The sequence below is a fragment of the Chenopodium album genome, chromosome 19, assembly GCF_948465745.1.
Source record: "Chenopodium album chromosome 19, dcCheAlbu1.1, whole genome shotgun sequence".
NCBI lineage: Eukaryota > Viridiplantae > Streptophyta > Magnoliopsida > Caryophyllales > Amaranthaceae > Chenopodium > Chenopodium album.
The window spans coordinates 15,572,002-15,590,473 of NC_137852.1; the positions used below are offsets into that span (position 1 = coordinate 15,572,002).

Here is an 18,472-nt window from a genome sequence, read left to right on the forward strand (position 1 = left end):
AACAATCAACCACCACCCATCCCAACCAAAATTACCAGAAGAAACAAACTTAATAAATAATAACCAAATAATTAAAAAGAAAAGGATCAAAACAACTTTATGAGTTTGAAATCAACGACGATCATCAAATCTGGGTAACTATAAATCAATGCTTTTAAACGTAATTTAATGTTCTTGCAACCAAAAAATACAAATAAAGACATGGACTAAATTATTTAACACAATGTTACTGTAAATAATTGGCCAAACCAATGCTATTATTGATGGTTTGGTTTGGAGCTTTGAGGACCTTCGACAATGGCAAACACAAAGCTGGTGATTTAAATCTGGGTTGGTTTGGAGCTTTGAGAACCTTCGACGAACAAGAAGACGACGACGGCGAACAAGAAGACGATGGCGAACGAAATCAGTGCTCCGGCAGAAGACGACAGTTAGAGATAGAAAGTTTGAAAGAGAAGATGAGGAGAGAGGAAAGATAGAAATTTTATTTATTTTTTTTTAAAAAAAAAGAAATTGTGGCTGGTCACACGGTGTGGCCAGCCACATATGAAAGTTTGTGTATATATATATATATATATATATATATATATATATATATATATATATATATATATATATATATATATATATACACAGACACACACTAGGGCAGCTAACGCGCGCGATGCGCGCGGTATAGTTAGTCATATCCGGAATCTATTTCCCTTTAAACTTATATTAAAATTTTAGTTATTAGTAGCATGATGAGAGAATATATAAAGAAATATTTTAAGGGTATAAATGTCCACACATTATTTTTAATAAATAAAATAAAGAGATAATTATCATTAATGAGGGCAAATAATTAAATTAACATTTTAGATGGTATAATTGCCCAATCACTATTCATTTAAGAAAGTTGTACATAATTAATGAGGGTATAAATGTAAATACACATTTTAAAGGGTAGAATTGGTATAACACTATTCATAAGAGTAGTTTTGTACTTTTTATAAGGTAGGGATATATTATATATATATATATATATTTATATATATATACATACATAAATTAAAAAAAATTAATAATAATAATAGTATAAATAAAAATCCTAGTCGGTTAGAACTGACCATTAAATATCCCACTTTATTAAGGAACTTGATTCTTCCTCAAGTCCTCTGGAAAGTCAACCATTTTGACATTTCTTAACCCTGAAAAAGATGAAGCAGTTGTCGTGCACCCTTAGCTTTGATCCTCCTTACGACATCGCCTTCAAAGTCGCTTCTTTCTTACCGGTAATTTCTAATACAATTCTCTTTTCTCTAATTAATTGAACTTTAATTCTTTATTTTATTTACATTCTCCCTTAAGTTGCTAATCATATGTTAGTTCTAAATTTGGCGTTCTTGATAATTTTAAAATATTTGATCAATTTAAATTGCTTTGTTTATAATATGATTGATACAATAGGTTCGAGATGTGTGTGCTCTTGGAAGTTGCTCGAAATTCTGGAGGGAATTATGTGGAGCGGACCAACTATGGGTTTTGCTGACTCAAGGGAGATGGCCTTCCCTTAATTTATCTGATCATTCCTTAATCTCTATTAATTCAATTTCTGAATCTTACTTAAGGGTAATTTATTTTGCTTTTTAATTTTATTACAACTATTTTTTTGTTCATTTTTAAACGTGTTTGTAACTGCGAAATTTGGATAGAAAATATATGGGGTACGATTTGTACTTCATCTGTTCCAAATTCGATGACTTGTTTAGACTTTTGGCACTATTCAGAAACTCTACTTTGATTAGCTTTTGTAATTTTATAAATAAGAAAAATTATGCTGAAGTCATCTCTTTTCAGGTGTATGTCAAAGTATCAACTTTTTAAATTTTACTTATTGATGATTATAGAGATTTATAATTGAATTTGTGTATACACAAATGTGTATCATCTAATTTGAAACAGAAGAAATATTAATTCAGGAAGTCTTTAAAAGAGTTGGCAACTTTGTAATTTGTAAAATCTGATTATTCTGAATTCTTTATAATCTGTACTTGTGTCTATTCCCGTATGATCAATCTTCTTTTAAGATTTTGCTTAATTTATTTTTACACAATATCAAATTTTTGTAATTTCTACATATTGATACTTAAAAATATTAGTGATTAGGGTAATGCATTGACAATCCTGGAATGAGATATGTTGTTCTTTAGCCCCTTGTATTTCTCTTATGTATTATTCAACAGTCATGCATTTCCTCTTCCTTTGTAATTAAACTCAATTTGTTATCATTGTTTTGAAAGTCATTTGAAAATGTTAATCATGAGCTGGAATTTTTTAGAATTTAAGATAATCATGATTTGTTTTTGTTAAGCTTAAAGATGATCGAGCATATTGGCTTGAATTCATCTTGCAGCATTTCCTTAAAAACAAACTTAAAATGTTTCTACTATTTCATTCACCTCATAACTTTGTGATTTCTTGACATGCCACTAGATATAGGTTGTTTTTTACTCAAAATATAGGTAGTGAAGTGTCAATTTTCTGTTCCTTAGGCTGTTAACAACTCCATAACTGATCTTGATCCTGTCAAGCAATTATAGTTTGATTATTTGGGAAGCTGTAGCCTTACTATGCGAGTTTAGGATGCAAAAGCCTGCTATTAGTGCTATTCTTGAGATGATTTTGGTTGCAGTTTTATGCGTGTATTTATCTTATAGGTTTCGTTTTACTATTGACATTCCTAATAGGGTTGGAAGAATGTCTACGTCAAAAGACACCATGAGTTGGGAAGCAAAGTTGTGAAATTTGTGGAGCAATTTTCCTTCTCTGTTTCACTAGAGGTTCATGACTATCTCAAAGCAATTGAAGAGCTTCGTTCGATGCAGGTTGAATTTATGGATGTGTAGATGTTTCTGTTTAGGCAAGAGCTGAATGTGTTTCTGAACTTGGTAGGATTACACTATTGTGTCAACTGGCTTGGAGTGCCGGTAAGATCACTACCGTTCTTGTCCATAATTCTCATTTAACATTAATTTAAAAGTAAATTCAAAATTATTCATTTCTTTATCCACAACTTCTTTAACTCAATGAAGACAACACAATAATGATCAAGTAGAAACGTTGACAAAAAAACTTTTAATTCTTGAATTCAGTTTTAGATTGCTTTTGTTAATATAATTTCAAAAGTCAAGAAAAAACTAATAATCAGTAAATTAGGTGAAATGTTGATGGAATTGGTGTTTAATGTATTAAAACAGGAGCCAGATTGACAATTGCAAAATTATGAAAGTGTCGATGACATGTGAAAATTCAAGACCATTCTATCATGATAATCTAAGGGATCAAAATAGTTCTAAACTTTCACTATGGTCTTCCTTATCTCTCCAACTTAACAAACTATTAATTTCTCTCTTTAACCTGTCGCATTCATATTTTGTATCTGCATATTTCCCATATCATAGATTTAGGTAAAAATCTTTTGTAAGCTTTCTTGTTAGGAATTGGTTTAGTCATGCAGTTAGCTAAGTTTAGCTTAATTTAGGATGGAATGAATAGGAACCTGAACATTGCAGAAATCTAACAAAATAAACATGGATTATGGAGCTAATTTAACTGTAGTTAATTATTATATTGACTACACAATCAACTATGATCATACTAAGAGCAAGTTAGTCTGCTGCGGCACTTAAAAGCCAGCTCTTCCTTATCCATCATGTGGTTTAAACTCATTCGCAGTAGTTAGGTTATGTGTCATCCTTTGTAGTTTTTAATCTCTGTACAACATTGCTAGCTTATATTATTCATTAATGTAAATACAGCTCTGACTTCCACCTGTATGTACAAATTGAGTTAATATGAATTCACTTTTCTCCCTTGAGTATGAAAGGTTAGCTATAGTGCAGGAATTTCAGTGAATATATTATGCTGATTACTTAGTGATGTTGCAGAGGTGGACATGTGGTCATTATATAACAATGTTCTAGGGTCGTAGTGATTCGATTTCATTCTAGGGAAATTTTACAGCTCTTGACAACTTATTTTATTTCAGAATGATTAACTGTTAAAGTAGCATGAGAAAACCTCTTTGTTCATTCCAGTTTTGAGATATAAGATTCTCATCATTAGTCAATTATCTTTGATGCATTATCATATATTCCAGGTTTCCTAATATTTAAGTCTATACAGTTTTTCATATCAATTATCTGTTAAATTATAACCCTTTGCGTTATTGGCAATCTTATAAAGGTCATTCATGTGATTCTTTTTCATGCGTCCAACCTAAAATAAATCTCATGGAACAGAGTTATCAGAGTTAGTGCAGCCTCTTTTGCACCCAAAAAAAAAAAAGGTAAGTGTAGCCTTTTTGTGACAAGAAATTTTTAAATCTTGAATCTTAAGTCACTTCCAAATTAGTTTAAGCGTTTTATTAAAACTTTGCATGTGTTTTATGTTTGAGTTTGATTAGGATTTTAAGCACCCCATTCATTGAGAATCATATGGGATCGGAGGGAGTATATTTCTTTCATCACCTTCTGTGATCTTTTTTATGGATGGTTAAAATTTTGAAAAAATTATTTGGCTAGCAGGTGAGATGCCAGTGAAACATTCATTTGATTAGTTGAGTTTGATTATATGCTGACAATTAGAGCTTTTCTAATCTTTTTAGCAACTTTTTGATTGTTTATTTATTTTACTACGATGAAGTTCTGAAATTATTTCAAATCTACGCTCTGATGATCTCAGATCAATCTTCGTAGCTCATATACTTTTGACTTTGTCCTGAAATAATGAATTGCATTAGCTAATAGACCTAATGAATTGATCTAGCGGCTTTTAGTAAGTTCCCATGACTAATATATTACAATTCTGTTTGCTCCTTTTTTTATCATAAAATTGATCGGTGATTACAAGTAATAATCAAATTTGGTTCATTTAACCGACCCCAATGATGGGATTAAGGCTTTGATTGATTGATTGATTGAATTAAAACTGATCTTATAAATCATAAGTGACATATATCAATATATGAATTTTCAGTGTGATAAAAATTTGCTCAAAATAGATGGATTGATGACCTTAGTGGCTTACTTCCATAGCTCTAGCTCTCGAATGCTAAAGTTACTACTTTCATCATTTTCCGAGAGCATAAAGTTGCAATTTTCTGCATTTTCAATTTCTGGTATATTGTTACCAATTAATAATCGTGTATTCCTTTTCAGGATGTCCACAAATATGTTTCCCTATTCCTTAAAATAAAACTGTCACCCAGACATGATTTACATCTCTTTACCCTTGCCTCATTTTGTATGTTATGTGGGCTCTTTTATCCACTACTTTATTATTAATTTATACTTCCTGTGTTTTCTTTTAGATGAAACACACCCTTTAGCGTGGTAATTAAGAAAGGTGGGGTTTACATGATATAATAAACTTTAAAATAGGATGAGTGGTTGTTAGGAGAGTAATTTAGTGGGCCATAGTTTCTTTGGAAAGAGCATGAGTATAGTTTGATGGTCAGATTTGGTTCTTTAAAGCATGGATCAAATTTAATAAGCTCGCAAATACCTTAGGATCTGCAATTATATAGTGCAGCTCACCTTAGATTGCAAATTATCCAATAAGCTGAATAACTGACTAATTTAGTAACAGATAGAGGACAAAGAGGCAGGGGGGAGGAGTATAGATTTCATCAATATGATCTTAAATATGTGCTGGTTTGCTAAATCCTGAGTTTTATGGCCTTTTTATCGAGCTAAAGTGATGCTTGAGGGATGACTCTCATTGTGTGGTCAATTGTCTACAAACAAACAAGGGGGAGGGGGGATTACATCTATTTTTGATCAAGATCTTCTGTGTAACCTGGTTTGCTGTATTATGATTCTTAAGACCTTTTTTGTATTGAGCCATTGTGCTGCTAAGTGAAATTGTGGTTGTGTCTTGTATGAAACTAGACAACTACTTTCTGATTTAGAAATTGAGTTTTTCATCACCTTCATGCTACTATGCAGCTCTTATAATTTTATTTTGAATTGTACTATTATGCAGCTGCAATATGTTAAGGATGCCCTTCAATGCTCCGACATATCTGAGAGACAAGTTTCAATAAAATGGTGGAAAGTAGGACAATGGTCTAACGGGTTTCGCTTGCGAGATGAATCTCATTATCGTGTGGTATCGTTGGCCAACCTTGCTACAAACACACAGGAAGATGTTCTGGGGGTGCTATCTAGAGGGGCTGTCTATGAGGTGATACGCGTCTAGATATCTTTAGCACATCGACTATCTGTTCCCTGGACATCCCAGAGCCGGATGTTACTTGAGCGTGCACAATAAGCTTGTTGTTGGTGTTGCCTTTTGTGTGTTTTTATATGTATATAATGTTTATACAAATGCTCTTGTATATTAATGATCATGCTGGAGATGTGTTCTGAGAGCAATACCCCATCAGCAGGAAAGCAGCATCACTAATTCACTATTATGGTGTATTTAGAGAATCTATAAAGATCTATGACATGACATATGTGTAAATACTCTAAACTTTAATTGAACTCACTGTATATATGCTTGTATATCATTGATTTTTATTTTTATTTTAATGAACATAGTCATGTTATATTATTGATAGAGATTCTAATCCGTCAAAGAAATAATGCTTTGAGGGAAAGAGCCTAACTTAACAAGCTCAGAGTTACCAATGATTTCCCACCTTATCTCTAGGTGAGCAACCGTACTACATGATCTTTTGATATGAGCAAAAATACATGCATCAAATAACATCCTATCATTTCTAATATCATCATTAACTAAATGAATTGGAGTCATTCCACAATTCACCATCTTCACTGCATAGATAGCATTAAGTGCATCGCTATCCACTTCAATTTGATTATAACCGAGCCTACTTGACACTTGCAAACCATATCTAATCACCATTGCTTCTGCCACATCCAGAGCTGTACAATGTACCACCTTAACCGCATATGCAACTAACTGACCTTTAGCGTTCCTTAATACCACCCCTAGCCCCCCCTTACACCCCCACCAGGATATGCGCCGTATTCACCTTAATGTACCCTTGCATAATTATCTTTCTCCATTTCTTTGCAGCAGCAGTTTTTGTACCAGCAACAGGGGGCAGCAGCGCCTTTGCTAGATTGGATGAGTTGACTTGCATTGGGGGTCAATAAATTAAGAATCAAAACTGTTATTATAACATGATTAGTAATGGCACAAGGATGTAATAACTGACTTAAGTTTGAATTTTATCAAATTGTATCTATGTATTCCTAAAATATAATAAAAGCACACAAAGTAGTAAAATCTAAACTAAAGAGATAGAGAGAAACATCCACTAGCATCATTCTTCGTTCATATCATATCTAGCCACAATATCTTGAATGATACTTATATTTTGTCTTCCTGATTCTTTTTTTTCTTTTTCTTTTTCTTTTTTTTTTTAATTTTTTAATTTTTATTTTTATTGGTCCCTTTACATTCCATAATGTTATAGGTCAACATAGACAATTAGGTGTTAAGATTTAAATAATTGAATAATGGCAAAAGCTAACAAATGCCATGTGGAGGTGAATAAGCCAATTAAAAGTAGAAATATTAAATTAAAATAACATTAATTACACCTATGGACCCATGATTTCGTCATGCATTTCCAAACTAATACAACTTTAGGAACTATTTTAAATGCTCATCTAACGCTTCATGGGCGTTCGTTACAACATCCTTGATTTATTTCAAGGAAAAAAAAGTTTGTTATTTGTTTTTTTTTTTTGAAAAAAAAGAAAAAAAAAAAAAAAAACTAGGCAATGTCCCATACTCCCATGTGTACTTTGTGGCCAAGTGAATTTTACCTTTTAGCATGTTTAATTCACCTTATTTATCTGATCTGATCTTAACTTTATTTTTATTAATCCAATCGAATCCAAACTTAACTTTTTTGATCTCACCTTATTATTTGATTTGATCAAACTTTAACCTTATATATGTACACTAACAAGATGAAGCTCGCGCAATACACAGTTTATTTATATTTTTTCAAATAAAATTCTTTACGAAATGTATATTTATTTTATTAACTTTGTGATATTTTCTTGCTTAATACTTGATTTTTTTATTATAAAATTCATTTTTAATTTTGTTTCTCATATTTAGATAAACTTCCTAATATAAAAAGATATTATTTGAAGAATAAAAAGTTATACCATAAGTGCACGGTTCCTGTTGTTAGCAGAGACTTAGCAAATACGAGTCGAATCCCATAGGGAGACACGTTTTATTAGTTTTTGCCTAACTATTATAAACTATTTCAATAAACAAAGAGTGATTTGTTATCAATTAACTAAACTAGGACAATAATGAAAATAAGGTTGTTCTCAAATAAATAAAGGTCTAAAGCATACGTTCAGTCCACTATACTTGTACCAATCCAAGAAATGCAAACAATCCATTAATAAAGACACTAGGTTGTATAATTAAAACACTTGTTAAACCTACAGTGGGGAATTAAAGCTTATGAATTAATATTTGTAGTTCGGTCGCTAACATAATCAAATTCGCCAATTGTAATAAGCCTAAAAAATACGATCTTTCAATTTTAAATTTTATTAGCTAAATAATCTACACATGATATTGGTCAATTACATGAATACAATAAAGCACAAATCAATTGGAATATAAATAAGCACAAATAATCAGGGTATAAACATGGCTTCGCTCTCTTAGCCTTAGAAAATGACTACTCACTCATAATTGAAATAAAATTAAAAACAAAAGAGATAAATAAACTAGAATTCATTATTAATAAAATTAATAACGAAAGATTAAATGGAATACCTCAATGCTTGAATTAATGAAGAGCAAATTAGGGTTTAGCAATGGAGAGGAAAACTAAAGAAGCGTTCTATCTAGAAAATAAAGCATAAAAGAAAAATAAAATTCTCTTAAGTATTTATATTAAAGCCTAATCCTAAAAAAAAAATAAGTAACTAAAATAAATAAATAAAAGTAACAAATGTTGCCTTATGATTGGTCGCTTGTAGAATCAAAACCGATGAAGGTAAATAGCATGATGTTCTGCATGCCAGACCCATCGCTCGATGGGTGGCCGCTGGTCGAGTGATTGTGGGATGCGACAAAGATGATATTCCACCATCGCCCGATGGCTTTCCAGCGTGCCAAGCAGATTAAAAGGCTCGTGTGTGCAACAAAGCCATTGCCCGATGGCTGGGCGCTTGACTAGTAGATTTGCATGCCTAACTTTAAATGGCTGTAACTCACGATCTAGGAATTGTATAAAGGCATGCAACCTATCATTGGTAAGCTATTCAAGTCTAGTTTCCAACCCAACTTGAATCACCTCAATCCGATCTATACGTAGATCTCGAGTTATGGATGAAACGGTGCACAATGGTCCTTTTTCACCTTATCATTCATTAGCGTTTTGCTTCGTGTTCACTCAAATTCAATCTAAATTGGCACATAGTGACCTCTTAAGGATGCTAGGTTCACTGTCCATGTACATTATAATAAAAATCGACGTCTACGAACATAGAATCCTCGATCAACAAACTTAATTCATCGACTTCCATCCCACTATCATCCAAATCGACTCTAAACACTTTGAAAGCATCCAAGTAACTATGGAATCACCTGAAACATTATGAAAAGCACAAACAGAGCGTAAAAGAGCGATGCATTGATGACTTATGCAAATATGACCCTAAATCGACCTAAAAGACTAAGAATAAGGTATTAAAACTAGCATAAACGTGCCCAAGAATGTTATATAAATAAGATTCATCAAATTCTCCTAAGCTAAATTGTTGCTTGTCCCCAAGCAACACTAGAATCAAGGTGGATAAATAAGACAAATAAGACTTCCAAGGAACTAGAATAAGACCAACTCGACTCTCAAGCAAACAATCAAACAAATTTAGCGAATCTGAAATCTATCTCGGATACATATAGTATCACGTAGCATTCATAGTCCAGCAATTAACTTACCAATCTAGAGGCCACAATTAGTGTCTTTTCAAGCTAATCTTCGACGATTTCCTGTAAATATGTTGAAGTGAAGCACAAAAGGTGCCGCAACTAGCTTAAGGGTGTTACAAACACTCAACCTATACCATCATGTCGACTCAAAATGCAACAAATACTCTTTAACTTTGACTCAAAACTCGGTCCACTCAATCATAACTTGTGCACGAAGATCAAAAGTACTTTTTTAAGGTTTTTAATAGCGCTAGGGTGAGAGGTAGGATAAACATTTTGGGAAATGTGAGAGATGAGCTAGCTGGGAGAATGCTAATGATAGTATAATAAGTAACACAATCAAACGCATGTCAAAGACAACCTCCTTTAGCACTAGCCTCTCCAAATACAGCATAAAAGCCAAATAAAAAAAATCATTAACACCAAAGAAATTTGATTTCCTCTTGTTCCCTTCTTTCTTCAACCTTTTTTTTCCATTCTTTTCCTTTATTTTTCATACCCCAATTCATCAGATTTATTTTTTTTTAAAATTTTTTGATTTTCTTTTCTAAATAGTAACATTGAACTTCCATTCAAAATCTCCTTTATTGTACCACAAATCAAATATTTAGCCAAAATCACATATCACAAGATGGACCACTCCCCCAAGCTAGGCTTGAATAGTAACCAATTGAGGCTGAAGGCTTGTAATATAGCTAATTCAATAAAGGGTAAAGCAAAACATGGGTAGCAGTTAGGGAGCAAATGTACAAAAATAACCTTTGGAGGCTTAATTTAAGAAAGAGAAAGACCTTTATCATTTCAATTATGCACTCATCACATCTAAATTATTAAGAGTCTCAAGGCAAAATTTAGATCAAAGTTGTACCAGTAACTATGACACATTCAAAAAATATAGACTGTTATAAATGTGATTAGTCAATCAATTAGATTTCAAAAACTCACATGGCTTGGGGTCTACAAAATCTCGACTATCTAGACTCAAAAAGAGCAAAAGATCTTACCACAAACCAATTAATCGCATGCTACATTGCTATCAACGTATAAAGAACACCGACCAAATTTCAAAATCATAATTATGATGAGAAGAAGCTGAAGAGAGTATAATCTAATCCTCGCACGGTTCAAAGTCAAAAATATGGAAGATAGGCCAAGAATGTAGGAACAAAACCAAAACAAAATTAAGAATGTAGTGCTTTTTTTTCGTTATATGTAGACATAACTATGATGAGAAGAAGCTCTAGAGAGTCTAATCTAATCCGCACACAGCTCAAAGTCAAAAATATGGAAGATTGGCACAAGAATGCAGAAACAAAACCAAAACATAACTAAAATCAATGCTTTTTTTTCGTTATATGTAAACTCCCATCCCTAATCGACGATACAAACTATGCAACACCTTATACAGAAAGCAGTAAAAACTACCCTATGAAAGCATTAAAAGATAGATATCCTTGCCCCAAGCTAGAATGAAACACAATGTCCTCACTATGGAAAAATAAAATACATGAAAGAGCGAGAAGAGAGAAAAGCTCACTTAGTAGGAGCCTCGTCAACATAAGAGGTGCCAACTGTAGTGTTATTAGATGTAGCGATGTTGCCAGAAGCTATTATCTGCTGATGGAGAGAACCAACCTTCGAATCCAAGGTCTGAAACTGTTGCTTTAAACTGCCTAGATGATCAATCACCTCTTACGTAACAATGATATTCATGAACTGCTTGAACATCGATATAGTGACTAGATTGCTGCTTGACCCCTCGAAATTGACATTATCTCAAAAAGGGTGGGCTGGAATACTCCCATAAGAAGGAAAGATCTTTGAAGTGTCATTAACCAAAGGCGAAGGGGATGAAGAAGAACCTTGCTTTTTACAATGTGTGGACATCTACTTTTGGCTTCTTGTCCCGACAGGAAGTTTAATGACGATAAGTAAAATCATCTTCGTGTTGGATCAAATTAAAGAATGCTTATCGATAACTGGTTAAGCCACAAAACACAAAACACACTACATGGTATGTCATAATCTCATGAGGCCCATTAACGGGCCTCTTACTTGTTTAACCCAATACCCTTGTTGTGTGACCTCATAGGATCCATTCTATGAGGCTTTGGGCTATTTAACTAACCCAAAAGTCAATTATCATATCTAGCACCATATATTGTCGTACCTATAGAATGAACTTATTATCTCCATAACAGTAATCCTTGATATATCTAGTAATTGCACTTATCGAAGACATAATTCCCTCAATATGACCCTTATATGTTGCCACAAATGTCCGTGGTACGCTTGAGGTCACGATATCGGTACAAGTTCGGAACGGGTAAATTGATTGTTTAAAGGCATATTGGATGGTTCCACCCACTCAATTGGACTCCCGGAAGGTATTAAGAACCATGTTAAACATCTCGGCAATTTTTATTTCCGAGCGAAAATAGGTCAAAAAATTCCAAAATTGAAGGCTATAATCCACGCTTTTTGAGGAATTTTGAGGTTACGGGGCCCGGTGGCGAAAAGTCTTGATACCCTAGGGGATACATCTTAAGGTCATATAATAACGTTTGGAACCATATATGACCCTTTTATGCTACCATAAATGTCCGTGGTTGGCTTGAGGTCACAATATCGGTGCAAGTTTGGAACGGGTAAATTGACTGTTTAAAGGCATATTGGATGGTTCCACCCACTCAATTGTACTCCCGGAAGGTATTGGGAACCATGGTAAACATCTTGGAAATTTTTATTTCCGAGCAAAAAAGGTCAAAAAAATCCAAAATTGAAGGCTATAATCCTCGCTTTTTGAGCAATTTTGAGTTTACGGGGCCCGGTGGCGAAAAGTCTTGAGACGCTAGGGGATACATCTTAGGGTCATATAATGACGTTTGGAACCATTTATGACCCTTATATGATGCCACAAATTTCTGTGTTAGGCTTGAGGTCACGATATCGATGCAAGTTTGGAACGGGTAAATTTACTGTTTAAAGCCATATGGGATGATTCTACCCATTCAATTGGACTCCCGGAGGGTATTAGGAACCATGGTAAACATCTCGGCAATTTTTTATATCCGGGCGAAAAAAGGTCAAAAAATTCAAAAACTGAAGGCTATAATCCACGGTTTTTGAGGAATTTTGAGGTTATGGGGCCCGGTGGCGAAAAGTCTTGAGACCCTAGGGGATACATCTTAGGGTCATATAATAATGTTTGGAACCATATATGACCCATTTATGCTGCCATAAATGTCCGTGGTTGGCTTTAGGACACAATATCGGTGCAAGTTTAGAACGGGTAAATTGACTATTTAATGGGATATTGGATGGTTCCACCCACTCAATTGGACTCCCGGAGGATATTAGGAACCATGGTAAACATCTCGACAATTTTTATTTCCGGGCGAAAAAAGGTCAAAAAATTCCAAAATAGAAGACTATAATCCACGCTTTTTGAGGAATTTTGAGGTTACAGAGCCTGGTGGCGTAAAGTCTTGAGACCCTAGAGGATACATCTTAGGGTCATATAATGAAGTTTGGAACGATATATGACCCTTATATGTTGCCATCAATGTCCGTGGTAGGCTTGAGGTCACGATATCGGTGCAAGTTTGAAACGGGTGAATTGACTGTTTAAAGGCATATTGGATGTTTCCACCCAGTCAATTGGACTCTCGGAGGGTATTAGGAACCATGGTAAACATCTTGGCAATTTTTATTTCCGGAGCGAAAAAAGGTCAAAAAATTCCAAAATTGAAGGCTTTAATCCATGCTTTTTTAATATTTTTGAGGTTACGAGGCCCGGCGGCGAAAAGTCTTGAGACCCTAGGGGATACATCTTAGGGTCATATAATGACGTTTGGAACCATATATGACCCTTAGATGTTGCCATAAATGTCCGTGGTAGGCTTGAGGTCACGATATCGGTGCAAGTTTAAAACGGGTGAATTGACTGTTTAAAGGCATATTGGATGTTTCCATCCAGTCAATTGGACTCCCAGAGGGTATTAGGAACCATGGTAAACATCACGGCAATTTTTATTTTCGGGCGAAAAACGGTCAAAAAATGCAAAAATTGAAGGCATCCACGCTTTTTAAGGAATTTTGAGGTTACGGGGCCTGGTGGTGAAAAGTCTTGAGATCCTAGGGGATACATATTAGGGTCATATAATGACGTTTGGAACCATATATGACCCTTTTATGTTGCCATAAATGTCTGTGGTAAGCTTGAGGTCACGATATCGGTGCAAGTTTGGAACGGGTAAATTCACTGTTTAAAGGCGTATTGGATGGTTCCACCCACTCAATTGGGCTCCCGGAGGGTATTAGGAACCATGGTAAACATCTCGGCAATTTTTATTTCCAGGAGAAAATAGGTCAAAAAATTCCAAAATTGAAGGCTATCCACGCTTTTTTAGTAATTTTGAGGTTACAAGTTCCGGTGGCGAAATGTCTTGAGACCCTAGGAGATACATCTTAGGGTCATATAATGACGTTTGGAACCATATATGACCCTTATATGTTGACATAAATGTCTGTGGTAAGTTCGAGGTCACGATATCGGTGTAAGTTTGGAACGGGTAAATTGACTGTTTAAAGGCATATTGGATGGTTCCACCCACTCAAATGGACTCTCGGAGGGTATTAGGAACCATGGTAAACATCTAGGCAATATTTATTTCCGGGCAAAAAAAGGTAAAAAAATTCCAAAATTGAAGGCTATAATCAACGATTTTTGAGGAAGTTTGAGGTTACGGGGCCTGGTGGCGAAAACTCTTGAGACCCTAGGGGATACAACCTAGGGTCATATAATGACGTTTGGAACCATATATGACCCTTATATGTTGCCATAAATGTCCGTGGTCAGTTTGAGGTCACGATATAGGTGCAAGTTTGGAATGGGTAAATTGACTATTTAAAGGCATATTGGATGGTTCCATCCACTCAATTGGACTCCCGGTGGGTATTAGGAACCATGGTAAACATCTTGGCAATCTTTATTTCCGGAGCGAAAAAAGGTCAAAAAATTCCAAAATTGAAGGCTTTAATCCACGCTTTTTTAGTATTTTTGAGGTTACGGGGCCCGGTGGCGAAAAGTCTTGAGACCCAAGAGGATACATCTTAGGGTCATATAATGACGTTTGGAACCATATATGACCCTTATATGTTGCCATAAATGTCTGTGGTAGGCTTGAGACCACGATATCGGTGCAAGTTTGAAACGTGTGAATTGACTGTTTAAAGGTATATTGGTTGTTTCCACCCACTCAATTGGACTCCCAGAGGGTATTAGGAACCATGGTAAACATCTCGACAATTTTTATTTGCGGGCGAAAAAAGGTCAAAAAATTCCGAAATTGAAGGCCAAAATCCACGCTTTTTTTAGTAATTTTGAGGTTACGGGGCCCGGTGGGGAAAAGTTTTGAGACCCTAAGGGATACATCTTAGGGTCATATAATGACGTTTGGAACGATATATGACCCTTATATGTTGCCATAAATGTCCGTGGTAGGCTTGAGTTCACGATATCTATGCAAGTTTGAAACGGGTAAATTGACTGTTTAAAGGCGTATTGGATGGTTCCACCCACTCAATTGGACTTCCGGAGGGTATTAGGAACCATGGTAAACATCTTGGCAATTTTTACTTCCGGAGCGAAAATAGGTCAAAAATTTCCAAAATTGAAGGCTTTAATGCGCGCTTTTTTAATATTTTTGAGGTTACGAGGCCCGGTGGCGAAAAGTCTTGAGACCCTAGGGGATACATCTTACGGTCATATAATGACGTTTGGAACTATATATGACCCTCATATGTTTCCATAAATGTCCTTGGTAGGCTTGAGGTCACGATATCGGTGCAAGTTTGAAACAGGTGAAATGACTGTTTAAAGGCATATTGGATGTTTCCACCTACTCAATTGGACTCCCGGAGGGTATTAGGAACCCTGGTAACATCTCGACAACTTTTATTTCCGTGCGAAAAAAGGTCAAAAAATTCCAAAATTGAACGAGGAATTTTGTAGTTACAGGGCCCGGTGGCGAAAAGTCTAGAGACCCTAGGGGATACATCTCGGTCATTTTTATTTCCGGGCGAAAAAAGGTTTAAAAACTCCAAAATTGAAGGCTACAATCCACACTTTTTTAGTAATTTTGAGGTAACGAGACCCGGTGGCGAAAAGTCTTGATACCCTAGGGGATACATTTTAGGGTAATATAATGATGTTTGGAACGATATATGACCCTTATATGTTGCCATAAATGTCCGTGGTAGGCTTGAGGTCACGATATCGGTGCAAGTTTGAAATGGGTAAATTGACTGTTTAAAGGCATATTGGATGGTTCCACCCACTCAATTGGACTCTCGAAGGGTATTAGGAACCATGGTAAACATCTTGCAATTTTTATTTCCGGAGCGAAAAAGGTCAAAAAATTCCAAAATTGAAGCCTTTAATCCACGCTTTTTTTGTATTTTTGAGGTTACGGGGCCCGGTGGCGAAAAGTCTTGAGACCCAAGGGGATACATCTTAGGGTCATATAATGACGTTTGGAACCATATATGACCCTTATATGTTGCCATAAATGTCCGTGGTAGGCTTGAGGTCACGATATCGGTGCAAGTTTGAAACGGGTGAATTGACTGTTTAAAGGCATATTTGATGTTTCCACCCACTCAATTGGACTCCCGGAGGGTATTAGGAACCATGGTAAACATCTCGGCAATTTTTATTTCCGGGCGAAAAAAGGTCAAAAAATTCCAAAATTGAAGGCTATGATCCACGATTTTTTAGGAATTTTGAGGTTACGGGGCCCAGTGGAGAAAAGTCTAAAGACCCTAGGGATACATCTTAGGGTCATATAATGACCTTTGGAACCATATACGACCCTTATATGTTGCCATAAATTTCCGTGGTAGGCTTGAGGTCACGATATCGTAGCAAGTTTAAATGGGTAAATTGACTATTTAAAGGCATATTCGATGGTTCCACCCACTCAATTGTACTCCCGGAGGGTATTAAGAATCCTGGTAACATCTCGACAATTTTTATTTCCGTGCGAAAAAAGGTCAAAAAATTCCAAAATTGAACGAGGAATTTTGTAGTTACAGGGTCTGATGGCGAAAAGTCTTGAGACCCTAGGGGATACATCTTAGGGTCATATAATGACGTTTGGATCCATATATGACCCTTATATGTTGCCATGAATGTCCGTGGTAGGCTTGAGGACACGATATCGGTGCAAGTTTGGAACGGGTAAATTGACTTTTTAAAGGCATATTGGATGCTTCCACACACTCAATTGGACTCCCGGAGGGTATTAGGAACCATGGTAAACATCTCTGCAATTTTTATTTCCGGGCGAATAAAGGTCAAAAAATTCCAAAATTGAACGCTTTTTGAGGAATTTTGAGGATACGGGCTCGGTGGCGAAAGGTCTTGATACCCTAGGGGATACATCTTAAGTTCATATAATGACATTTGAATCCATTTTTGTCCCTTATATGTTGCCATAAACGTCCGTGGTAGGCTTGAGGTCACGACATTGGTGCAATTTTGGAACGAGTAAATTAACTATTTAAAGGCATATTGGATGGTTCCACCCACTAAATTGGACTCCCGGAGGGTATAAGGAACCACGGTAAATATCTCGGCAATTTTTATTTCCGGGCGAAAAAAGGTCAAAAAATTCCAAAATTGAAGGCTATAATCCACGCTTTTTGAAGAATTTTGAGGTTACGGGGCCCAGTGGCGAAAAGTATTGAGACCCTAGGGGATACATCTTAGGGTCATATAATGACGTTTAGAACCATATATGACCCTTATATGTTGCCATAAATGTCCGTGGTAGGCTTGAGATCACGATATCAATGCAAGTTTGTAACGGGTAAATTGACTGTTTAAAACCATATTAGATGCTTCAACCCACTCAATTGGACTCCCGGAGGGTATTAGGAACCATAGTAAACATCTCTGCAAATTTTATTTCCGGACGAAAAAAGGTCAAAAAATTCCAAAATTGAACGAGGAATTTTGTAGTTACAGGGCCCGATGGCGAAAAGTCTTGAGACCCTAGGGGATACATCTTAGGGTCATATAATGACGTTTGGATCCATATATGACCCTTATATGTTGCCATGAATGTCCGTGGTAGGCTTGAGGACACGATATCGGTGCAAGTTTGGAACGGGTAAATTGACTTTTTAAAGGCATATTGGATGCTTCCACCCACTCAATTGGACTCCCGGAGGGTATTAGGAACCATGGTAAACATCTCTGCAATTTTTATTTCCGGGCGATTAAAGATCAAAAAATTCCAAAATTGAACGCTTTTTGAGGATACGGGCCCGGTGGCAAAAGGTCTTGATACCCTATGGGATACATCTTAAGGTCATATAATGACGTTTGAAACCATATACGACCCTTATATGTTGCCATAAATGTCCGTGGTAGGCTTGAGGTCACGACATTGGTGCAAATTTGGAACGAGTAAAT

At 35.4% G+C, this 18,472-nt stretch overlaps 1 protein-coding gene across 3 annotated transcripts; it reads left to right on the forward strand.

Moving 5' to 3' along the window:
• Positions 1–1,136: 1,136 nt before the first annotated feature.
• Positions 1,137–6,578, forward strand: LOC145595034 (uncharacterized). 3 transcript variants are annotated; one of them, XR_014102904.1, is made up of 4 exons: positions 1,137–1,274; positions 1,450–1,611; positions 2,730–2,969; positions 6,028–6,578. XR_014102904.1 is itself a non-coding variant. In XM_081651389.1 (3 exons), the coding sequence occupies exons 1-3, from the start codon at positions 1,200–1,202 to the stop codon at positions 6,241–6,243; spliced, it is 453 nt and encodes a 150-aa protein (XP_081507515.1). In that variant the 5' UTR covers positions 1,137–1,199; the 3' UTR covers positions 6,244–6,578. The 3 variants fall into 3 exon arrangements, 1 of the variants encoding a protein (XP_081507515.1); XR_014102905.1 differs by lacking the exon at positions 6,028–6,578 and adding an exon at positions 4,228–4,484; XM_081651389.1 differs by lacking the exon at positions 2,730–2,969.
• The last annotated feature ends 11,894 nt before the right edge of the window (positions 6,579–18,472 follow it).